Genomic DNA, 12,051 nt, shown 5'->3' on the forward strand with positions numbered 1-12,051 from the left:
TTTTGTACATGTGGGGCCATAGATGGTGATCTAAACCATTGATTCCATGGTCATTGCTGTGGATGGGGGGTGATTAAGGAGAATTTATATTTGTTCAGAAGAGAATATCAACAATCAAATGGATGGAATCACCTAATCTGGGCATTTTGTAGGGAATGCCTTCCCCAAAGCCATGTCCATCAGATCAGTAACCTTGATCATCGAACTATGGTTCATTGCCTATATTTAGTGAATCTTGTGCTCCAGTAAACTGTATATTAGTTGATGAGTGGGACCTGATAATTCCTCATACCATTGTAGGGGCTGTTTGGACATAATAAAACTTCTGGAAGCTGGCAATTTCCATTACATTTGCAAATGTTTCTTACGTAAGCAATACCTTTATTCCTGTAGGATCTAAGATCTATGTGTATTTCTAGTCAAGCTTATGCTTTGAGTGTTCGCAATATGAATTCAATCTTACCTTCTGCTCACATTTTTATGTCTTTTGAATTTGCTATCTGCTCTACCTTCAGCCTTTCTACTGTCAGCTGCATTTGCACTCTTCCTTGGTTTTCTTCATGATACCCTTCCTCTCAACACATGCGGTGTGTGCAATGGAGTGCGCCAAACATGGACAGTTGAGCAGGTCAGCCCACAGCGAATATTCCTTTCAAAAATAGGACGACCAGTGATCTGCAGTAAACGACGTGGCCCCACATGCTACGGGCTGGGGTCGATAGGCCAGGCAGCCTGACCAAACCCGGGCTACCTGGCCCTGCAGTGTTAGGCTATGGGCTTCTAAACTGGGCCTGAGATCTGGCCCCGGGCCTGGTATCTAGGCCCAATGCAAGGGATGGGCCTGGCCTAATAATGAATATTCCTGGCCTGGCCTTGCCTGTTGGTTTGATTCAATCATCAAGTGGGCTACAATTATAATGATTTGAAGACGCTTGTGAGGGGTTTTTCATCTACAGACGTGTAGTTTAAATGTGATCATAATCATTGGATCTGGGTTCCATGTTTCAATTATACAAACAAATTTTATGTAGGATTTATTGTTGATGGCCCAAAAAAGAAGTGAAATTGGGCCTATTAAAAGCCTTTGATCACTTGACTCCTTCATATGGCTGGCCCAGGTCTGACCCTTTTAGGCTTGAGCTGGGCTAGGGCCAAGGAATTTTCAACAGTTAGGCTTGGGCTTGGCTAGGGCCAGATCTCAAGGAATTGGCGTTGGGCTAGGGCCAACTACGGCCCGGTCCCACCCTAGCCAATTGCCACCCCTATGATTGAACTGGTGTGATTTTATGGCTAGGATACATTTTGCGAGCGTGACCACCTGATGAACATCTGGAATATAGCATTCGTGTCATATTGGCACATATGTCCCAATCGACGTACGGATGAATAGGCACAGGTATCATTCCTCTTCAAACACAAGTGAATTGTATTATTGACGTGAAATGGTTTCTATTGTAGTATTAGTATTTTTGCATGAAAATGCTTCCACATGCTCCATTACCATGTTGTCGAACACACCCTTGAATGGTAGCCCTAGTTTTTGTTGGAAGACGCTTCCATGCCATCCATGAAGAGTGAGAAAAACCTAACCATGTCAGATGGTGGAAGAGCCATGGACACCTGCACGTTCCCTTCATCTCTTGCATCCGAGAAAATCATTATACCACATCTGCTTGTGGGGAGCAGTTCAACTCTTTCAGCCCTTCCCCACCCGAAGTCTGCACCGTAGACCTGTAATCTTGGCGATGAGTAGACGTTCACGATCGTTGCCGAAGGAGGTCCAAAGGCCTTGCTAACCCAAACGGGCCAAGTATTGCAATTGCTGAGGGGGTCTTCCAGAGCCTTACGGACGGCCTTTTGAATAGCTGTAGCCGCGAACATGAGCCCATCCTCCTGGTTGGACAATTCAATTCCCTTGGCTTCTACAAGGCAAGGCTTTATGGCGTTTCCGAAATAGCTTTGAGGCAACGGAGGGTTCAGACGCGTTCTGCAATCGGCTAGGAAACTGAAGATGGTGGTTTCATCATCTTTTACGCCTCGGGCCTGAGCTGTGCATGCCCATGCATGAGCGCACACAGCCACGAATGATGAGACCGCGACTAAACCTTTGGTTGTGTGATTCATCAATCGCTCTTTCAGTGATTTTATGTCCTTGGACGTGAGAATGAAATTTCTACGGACAAGATCAGATGCCCTCGATGCAAGTGACCCTGATCTGATCAACTGCGGGGGTTGATTTTACCGATATTAGTATTCTGTAACAGAGCATAGTTCAAAACCCAAAAACTCGACTCAATTGTTCATCCTGGTCAGGTCGACTCAACGACTTGCGACTGGATGTTCATCCTGGTTGGGCAGACTTGGAAGGCCAGACCCAGGTCGACTCGATATTTCATAATTACAAAAAAAAAATAAAATTATAATGATAAAGAAGATTAAAACAGTTCCCTCTCATGTAAGTATCATAAAATAAGACATAATAGCAAAGGAGCTTCGTAGCCCAGTGGTAGAGGACATCATTTCATGTAGTTGGGGTCGAGTGACTTGAGTCACCGGCTGAGTCATTTGCGTCGAGCCAACTGAGTTTGCTAGTCGACTCGATAATTCCCTACTCTTGGCTCGACTCCCCACGAGCTGTGCCGAGTTTCCTAAGGATTGCTCCAAAATCCTTCCGAGTCCAGGTGACTCAACAGAGTTTCGAGTTGATTCGGCGAGTTTTAAAACTATGTGACATTAGTATTCATTTCAGCAAACAAAGAACCAGAGTTTAGTATTTTTTAAGGTTTTTAGATATACCTTTGGCAAAGTGGGGGCAAAGGTCCGTAGGTAGAGGCTGGAGAGATGACAAGGGTCCTTAATGATCGAACGGTCTAGCCAAGGGCGCTCGACAAGTTCACCCGTTCGACAGAGCTCCGCCCATGACTTGACAAAATTCCAATATGCCTGACCGTCGACAGCCATGTGATTGATAGTGATACCTATGGAAATGCCACTACCAGCGAACGTAGTGACCTGTAGCGATATCATTGGTGCCGGGAACTCTGTGAAGTTCAAAGCCGGCACAAGGTCCGCAAAAACATCCTTGTCGTGCACATCTTCACCGACTAATCGCTCAAAGTCGGCCCCACATTCGGCTTCTACGAACACCACACCATGAGAATCCTCACTGTAATGGATCTCCAACACTGACGATTCTGGTGACCATGTGAGCATCCCAGTGAGTGGGTAAAAATGGTGTAGAGTCAATGACAGTGCGCTTTTAAGCTTCTCTACTACGTCTGGGAGGTGGGCTGCCTCGGTGCGGTAGAATAGTAGCTGTTTGGACGGCGGAGCGAGGACATAGAAGTGATCAAAGAAGGAGAGCTTCTGGGATCCAACGGCGGGGATCTGCCCACTGTCGGGAGACGATGAAATGTTTGAAATGTTGGTGACACTAACTAAGCCGGAAGGGAGGATTTCCATTACACCTATATTCCTTAATTCAAATAAAAATCACTTATAGCAACGGCTAGCTTAAAATGCTAATGATATTGTATATTTTCCGCTCATAGGTTTTGTATACATATAGAGAGGACATGGGGCATTGCACGTGCAGCGCACGTGAGTTAGGAAGGGACGCGAATTGGCTTGTGCCCCGCCAACAGGAAGTTACTGTAGGGAGAAGCTTTGTAGGGCCCACCGAGATGTCTGTGTGATATCCGATCCGTTCATCAGTTTCTCCGGGTCATGTTAGGTCATGAATCCAAAAATGTGGCAGACGCAGTACTCAAGTGAGGCATGCCACATGAAACAGTGGGGATTGAATAATCACCATTGAAACCTTTGTGGGGCCACAGTAGTTTTGTATTTGGCTAATATTTGTGTTTTTCAATTCATCCCAGTTTGAATGAACTTACCGGTTGGCACATAAATGTCACGGTAGGCACTGGGGAGGTTTTATCGGTGGGCTTTTCCATCCCCACTGATTCCTGTCGAATGGTCCACTTGAGGTTTGAGTCTACCTCATTGTTGCGATGATGCCCTAAAGGGAGCTGGAGAAACCGATGGATAGTGTGGATTTCTCACGGACATTGCGGTGGACCACATAGAGCTTCCCCCGAGGGAAGCGGATTGGCTGGTGTACCACACATCAGCTATAGCCGGTGTAGGTACGTGTTGTGCCAAGACGGGGCGTGGGTTGGATACTGACAAGGTCAGTAGCCAAATCGCTACTGAAGTGACGTCACGTTACCAAGCTTCGTTGACTCACCGTGATGCATGTGTTATATTCATGCCGTCCAACTATTTTTAGCAATCATTTTACGACATTACAAAGACAATGGGATAGATCTAAAGTTCAAGTGGATCCATCCATAGAAAATAGTGGGGATGGTGACATCCAACGTTCAAAACTTTTTATGGGCTATAGCAGTTTCCAATGAAGCTGATATTTTTGTTTTCACTTCATCTATCTCTATGTTAACTTATGAATAAGGTGGATTTCAAAAATATATTATTGTAAGCCCTATAAATGTTTCAACGGTGGGTGTGACGGCTTCCACGGTTTTCTGTGGTGGGTCCACTTGAAATTTAGATCTACCTCGTTTTCTTTGTAATACCGTAAAATGATCTCTACAAATGATTGTATGGTAGCAATACGACACACGCATCATGGAAGGGTCTACGGAGCTTGGTGACGTGGCTTCATCAGCGATTTGGCTACTGACCTTGTGGGTATCCAATCCGCGCCCGCCGAGACGAGCACCGACACTCCTGGAGCGCCGAGTTGTACGGACGGTTCAAAGGAGATCAAAGTTTTATGACCCCACGATGATGTATTTATTATATCCACACTGTTCGTTCATTTTTCGAGATAATTTTAGAATATATCTAAAAAATGAATCATATACAAAGATCAACTGGACCACACTACAAATAACATCTGAGATAATGATTTTCACCGTTAAAAATTTTGTAGGGCCCACCATAATGTTTATTTTCCATCCAATCTGTTCCCAACGTCACAAAGATCTGAATGAAGAGCACAAGCAAATTTCATATTGATCCAAAACTTCTGTGAACCCCAAAAGGGTTTCAATGGCAGACGTTCAATCTCCCACTTGTTTTTTCAGTGTGGTCCATTGATTGTTATATTTGTTTTATTTTTCATCTCAAGCCTTACGACGAGTTCAAAAAATGTATGAACGGTTTGGATATGACGCATACCTCATGATGGGACCCACAGAACTTGCTGACATCAATACATCAGTTAGATAGTTGGTGTCGGGTACACCAGCCAATCCGCTTCCTCCGCCGAGCGGGGCTTTCTGTAGGCTGGGGCTACAAGAAAGTCGCGTACGTGATGGAGTTGGAAAGAGATTCGCGCAAAGAGGGCACCTTGATGTATGTACCTTACATTCACGCCGTCCATCCGTTTGACAGCTCATTTAAGCAAGATCCTAAAATGATGTAGATGCAAATCTAATGTTGCCACACCACTGGAAACAGTGGTGATTGAATAACTACGCCATTGAAAACTTCATGGATGCCAACGGAATGTTTATCTGCCATCGAACTTGTTAATAAGGTAAGAAAGACCTGGATGAAGAGACCACATAAATATGAGCTTGATCCAATAATCTTGTATCTCACAGGAAGTTTTTAATGGACAATCACCTCTGTTTCGTGTGTTATGGTCGACCTAAGATTTAGATCTGCTTCATTTTTGACATCATGTCCTAAACTGATCTTTGAAAACGTATGGACCGCATGGATGTAAGTCATGTATATTTAGGTGGCTACCACTCTCAGGGTTCACCGATCTTGGTGGATCGGGGATCCACCGAAGCCGCGTCCGCATTTACTTACTCGTCACGCCGATATCACCGTAGATTTTTCAGAATAAATGGACCGGATTTTGTGCGACCCCGGATCCACCAAGGTAGGTAGGACCCCTTACTGTTGGGCTGCTGTGATGTATGTGACTACATCCACACCGTCCATCCGTATTGAAAGCTTATTTTAAAACATATTAAAAAAAAATGAAGCAGATCTAAATCTCAGGTAAACTATAATACAGAATACAATGGTAATCTACCATTAAAAACCTCTCGTGGGCCACAAAATTTTTGGATCAAGCTGATATTTGTGTGGTCTCTTCGTCCAGATCTTAGTAACCTTATTAAGAGACTGGATGGCAAATAAACAACCCAGTGGCCCTATGAAGTTTTTAATGGTGGGGATTCAATCACTACTATTTCCTGTGGTACGGCCCACATGAGATTTGGATTCATGCCCTGAAATTAACTTTCAAATTAGTTGGACTGTGAATTTAAGGCACATGTAACATTGTAAGCCCTGCACCTTTTTTTTTTGTTAGCTTTGTAGTACACCGATGGTCAGTTCACACATCACTGTTAGCCACGGCCCACCGGAGAATCGATACCAAAACCTCATTGTTAAAACGTGGTATCTTTCCCTCAGTCTACCGCTTGAGCTATGGAGCTGAGTGTTGTGAGCCCCACGCTTACGTTGAGGTGGGGTGGTTTTATTATTATTATTATTATTATTAAATTTTTTTTTTTAGAACAATGGCCTCCTCCATGAGGTAATTAAGGCTTCAGCCTCCACTCTTTGAAGCTTAGTTTTTTTTTTCAAGTCGTAGAGATTAAATTTTTTATTTTTTTTTAGAACAATGGCCTCATGGAAGGAGGTAATTAAGGCTTCAGCCTCCACTCTTTGAAACTTAGGTTTTTTTGCAAGTTGTAGAGATTAATTTTTACCTTTTTGCGGGACAAAACTGCTCCCATGCTTGCTGCTTCATACTATGTTAAATTGACTTAGAAGATGAAATGGCTTTTTAAAAAAGAGATGATTAGTTGCATTAAACCATGAATAAGCTTACCTCTTTGTCGATTTGAGCCGTTCATTTTGATTGGTTAGCCATGAACCACAAAATAATATTTTTTAGTTTCTGAAAAGCTCTCTATAACTCATAATGGCATTAACGTTTTTCATAAATTCTGAATTGTTTTCTTCAACATGTTTCATTTATGATGATTTTTGCCCTCAAACTTGGAACGATGACACAATTTGTCACGCTTCAAATTCGGAAATCGGACTCATATGAATCCCGATCACCAAATCCGGTGCTGACAACCTTCATAGTACTCCATTCTCGGCTCCTAGCGCTTATACGCCAGGTTCCGATCCTAAAATGCTATAAGGAGGATTTTCCAACGTACATTTATCTCGTAAGAAGTATAACCACAAGTATGCCTAAATCACAAAGGCAACATCATCATCACATATCCACTAATATAAATATTTGAGTACATAGCTGAAAGAGAAATACATATGTTAAAACCAAAGCTCCAGAAGTCTGCTGCACGCTCCAAGCTCAACGCTGCTGTAACCTAACGCCACCTGCACGTATCTATCGTGCATAAGCTTATAAAAAGCTTAGAGGGTGGTGAAAATGTGTACACAAGGTAAGTGCCAAATAAGCAATATCAGAGTAATCAGAGTAAGCGAAAATATTGATAAGCCCATAAATCATACAAATTCAGAAATACTGGCAAGATCATAAATCATACGATATCAGAGTAATGCGAAAACATACTGATAGGCCCATAAATACCATCAGCCTTATTTAGGCTATGCGATGCAAAAATATAATAAAAATAATATCATATACTGATGAAGCAATGTAGATCAGTTATGCAATGTGAGGACAATAAGCCAAATATCAGATGCTGATGATGCAATGCAATATGCGGTGCGAATGAAATGACTAAGCTGGAGTGAAGTCGGGATGATAGTATGTAGTATCGCAGGCTATGAGGTCCATCACAAGAGTCTTCTATCCAAACCAGTCCCATACCTAAATTTGGATAACCAGACTCAATATAGTAGACTCTTGATCTCAGGTTAGTCACGCGCCCCAACCGAAATCCTGGCTATTGCAAAGGTACATGTAACAAATAGTTGCGCACCATCAGCCCGAGTGGATAGTGAATGAATGAATGAATGAGTATGCAACTCCTTCTTAATAAGTCCAAATATCAGTACTGTTCATCTTTGGGATCATCACCGGGGTCTAGTACACTCTACATGCAAATGCCGCCCACTGGCGCACGATCATGCAAGTATAAGAGACCTCACCATCCGCCTGGTCAGTAGTTAGCCAATATCTACCTGGCACGTTGATAGCGGACCCATTCACGAGCTGGTTAAACTCAGCCTAGCAATGCCCCCTACCCTTGGGCGGGTAAGGCCACACCCCCTCCCAACCGAACACAACACAGTGAGAGATGTGACCTCCTAGTATTCGACTCTCATGCGCTCATATATATCCATTCGGTCTCGACGTTGAGGTGTCTCCTAGCTACGGAGGTTTAGGGATTTTCACCCAGGGATATATATGACGCCCGTATGCTAGAATCAAACATTGCCGGTGTCCCATCTGGCCATCCACGATATGCCCGTGGAGGCTATGGCCCTGATATCGCTAGGGCGTACAATAGTCACAATATACAATGCAAGATGCGTGAGTCATACAATCCAGTCATGCATCAATCCTGCGCATACCGTGCGCTCACGTAAGATAACCTCCACCTATCAGGGAGTCTCATAACAACCTGCCCAATGACATATGCAATGGTCAACTACATCTCATAACAAACATGCAGATGATGTGTATAGGCATGTATCATGATGCTATGCTGTCACATACTCATAATCGGTATCAATAATCGACATCAACAATCGGTCTCGACATTGTGGACATTTAACCAACATTGCCCCAAAGAATGGCCCACATAGAGCCTAACATATAGTGGACCCATGGCTTCGCACAAGGGCCTAATATACAACACCATGGGCCTTCCTCGAGAGCTCAATACACATTACGATGGGCCTCTCATATGGGTTTAAAATATATCACAATGAGCTCCATTGCCTGGCCCTCAAATGCACCACAATGGGCCTCATCACATAGGCCTAATATACATCACATTATGCCTTAAACACGGGCTTGAATACATATCACAATGTGCCTCAAATACGGACCGCATATACATCACATTAGGCTTCGACAATCAGAATTGGCCTCGACAATCAGAATTGGCCTCGATAATCGGCCTATACAATCGGTCTCGACAATCAGAATCGACATTCGGAATCGGTTTCGATAATCGGAATCGGCCTCGACAATCGGCCTCGATAATCAAAATCGACAATCGGAATCGGCCTCGATAATCAGAATCGGCATCAACTAACGGAATCGGCCTCGTCAATCGGACTTAGCCTCGACAATCGGAATCGACAATCCGAATCAGTCTCGACAAACAGAATCGGCCTCGTCAATTGGACTCGGCCTCGATAATCGAAATCGATAATCGGAATCGGCCGAACAAAGCCTAAGGGAAGGTCATAATGTGGTCATTTAGCCATCATTGCCCATCAATATGGACATTTAACCAACATTATCCCCAAGGAGTGGCTCTCATAGGGCCAAACCAAACATATATAGTAGGTCCATGGCCATACACAAGGGCCACATATATCACAATGGGCCTCACTCAAGGGGCCACATATACATTACATCGGACCTGATATATATTACCACACACATTACAATGGGTTGGAAATACATCACAATGAGCCACATCCATGGGCTGGAAATACATCATAATGGGCCTCGACACCTGAGCCATAAGTTCATCACATCAGGCCTTGCCCATGGGTCTCGAATACATCACAATGGGTCACAACCCATGGGCTTCAAACACACAATAGGTGGGCCTTACATATGGGCCTAATACATATCACAATGGGCCTTGCCCATAGGCCAAGAATACATCATAATGGGTTTGCTCATGGGCCTTAGATTCAAGTCGGTGGGTCCCATCATATGGGCCTTAAATACAAGACAGGTGGGCCTTATCACATGGGCCTCAAATATACATTACAGGTGGGCCTTAAATATACATCACAGGTGGGCCTCAAATGGGCTTAGACTACACCAAAAAAATCATTTCGCTAATTGTAGGTGTAACATGTGTATCACTGTACACTGTCATTCCATGGGGCACATGGCCTACTAATGATGATCGGTACTGTCCAAGCATTGCCAAGGTAAATCAGCACCATCCAAACATTGTCTGACATCGTCCAGCTCAATCTGGACGGTGTGGATGAAATAAATATATCATGGTCGTGTCCACGCTAGCAAAACGAGTGGACAGCTTGGATAGAACACTTACCTCTGAGGTGGGTCCCATCCGCTAGAGGTGGATAGCAAGGTAAAACATGAATATCCAGGTGGGCCCCACTTTCCAGACCTCTGGACGGTGCGGATGTAAACCACACATCAGAGTGGCTCCTCAAAGCTCCTGCCTGTCCCATTAATGAATGGACGGTGTAGATATGACATAGCATCGTGGTGGTGTCCACACACGTGGTCCACCATATATATATATATCTCGTCTCTAGCATCTAGAAAGAGATGGACGGCTGGGATAAAAAGAAATACATGCATTAAGGTCGGTCCCATGTGGGACCTGCCATCCATATGTGTTTGTGTGTGTGTGTGTTATATAATATAATAATATATATATCATATTTTATATTTTTATTTGAAAACAATGACCAGCATCCAGGCCTGAACGAACGGCCTGGATGGAAAACACATGTATTAAGGTGCTTCCAGCACCATCCGTGTGCTGGACGGTGTTGGATATATAGTAGATTCATCAAGGTGGGTCCCACCGTTTGAAAATGTTAGACGATGTGGATGAATCACATACGTCAGGTGGGTCCCTTAGATGGTCAGTGTATAGAATACATAGATCATGGCAAACCTCTCTCTACACCGTCCAGATATGGACGGTGTGGATGTTAGAATACACACAGCAAGGTGGGTCCCATGCCACACATGCAACACGTGTGGGTGGGCCCCACACGCCTGATGAAGCTGAATGGATGGTATGGATATAGAATACATACAAACCAGGTGGCCCCATCCGCCGCCAAAATAGACGGACGGTGTTGATGCAACAAATACATCAGGGGGCCCCACATCCTTGGCAGATGGACGGCGTGGAGAAACAGATACATTAAGGTGGCCCACCTATCTTGATGACGTCAGTCGGCACCTAAAGGGCTGGTGCCCACCGTCCAATAGGCTGGACGGTGGAGATAAACATATACGTACATCTGGTGGTGTCCATCGTCTAGTCAACGGACGGTGGAGATATCACATATATCATGGTGGTCCCTACACACGTGGCAGGTGGATGCCATAGATACATATCAGCGGGCCTCACCGTCCAGCTTATCTGGACGGTAAGGATAAAACACATACCTCATGCCCGGACCCACGGTCCTGCTGACGCCAATAGAGCAGTGGGTCCCACCGTTTGTTGACGCCAAGCATTGCAGCACGCTACTGCTGGTGCAGGGCCATCCATCAGAGGGGCGGCTGGGATATATCACACCCCACCTGATCTGGACGGTGTGCAGGTCACACGTGGCAGTGGGCTCCACCGTCCAAAAAAAAATGTTGGGCGGTGTGGGTCTCACATACATCATGCTAGCCTACACAGCCTGTGGGGTCCATGCAAATGGACGATGTGGATCAAATATACATGCTAAGGTGGGTCCACATGTGGGCCACAAACCTCATCTTTACCATAAAAGAAAGAGAGAGAGAGAGAAAAAGAGAGGGAGAAACGTGGAGGGGAGGAACCCCGCCACTATGGGCCCTTCCTATACAATACATACATCAAGTAGGTCCCAATCATGTGGACCCTACCTCAAATTCAAACGCTATAAACACTCACCATTAGATCTTAAACTTCTCCTTCCATCAATGCATTCTAGAGCTCCAATGGATGAGATTCAACGGTTGAGATTGGTTTTGGATGGTGAGATTGGGTGGTGGGAAGGTGGGCCACACCTAGCTTTCTCATGGAGCTTGGACGTTTGCTCCTCTCATGGGGTTGCTTGGAAGTGAAGTGAGAGAGAGATGAAAGAGAGAGAGGGGTTGTAAGAGAGAGAGAGGGATGGGTG

At 44.6% G+C, this 12,051-nt stretch overlaps 1 protein-coding gene across 1 annotated transcript; it reads right to left on the minus strand.

The window, feature by feature from the left end:
• Window positions 1-1,533: 1,533 nt before the first annotated feature.
• Window positions 1,534-3,462, minus strand: LOC131238004 (malonyl-CoA:anthocyanidin 5-O-glucoside-6''-O-malonyltransferase-like). The gene is made up of 2 exons (XM_058236134.1): window positions 2,797-3,462; window positions 1,534-2,223 (listed from the first exon to the last, which is right to left on the minus strand). Exons 1-2 carry the CDS (start codon window positions 3,460-3,462, stop codon window positions 1,534-1,536), a joined length of 1,356 nt encoding a protein of 451 aa, XP_058092117.1.
• Between the last annotated feature and the right edge of the window lie 8,589 nt (window positions 3,463-12,051).

Source organism: Magnolia sinica, chromosome 2 (genome assembly GCF_029962835.1).
Source record: "Magnolia sinica isolate HGM2019 chromosome 2, MsV1, whole genome shotgun sequence".
Lineage (NCBI taxonomy): Eukaryota > Viridiplantae > Streptophyta > Magnoliopsida > Magnoliales > Magnoliaceae > Magnolia > Magnolia sinica.

Bases quoted from the DNA above. Each gene is read 5' to 3' on its own strand.
- LOC131238004 (XM_058236134.1), bottom strand. From the start codon at position 3,462: ATGGAAATCCTCCCTTCCGGCTTAGTTAGTGTCACCAACATTTCAAAC. The intron at 2,224-2,796 runs GTATATCTAAAA...CAACCCCCGCAG, and splicing joins TTGCCCCCACTTTGCCAAAG to TTGATCAGATCAGGGTCACT.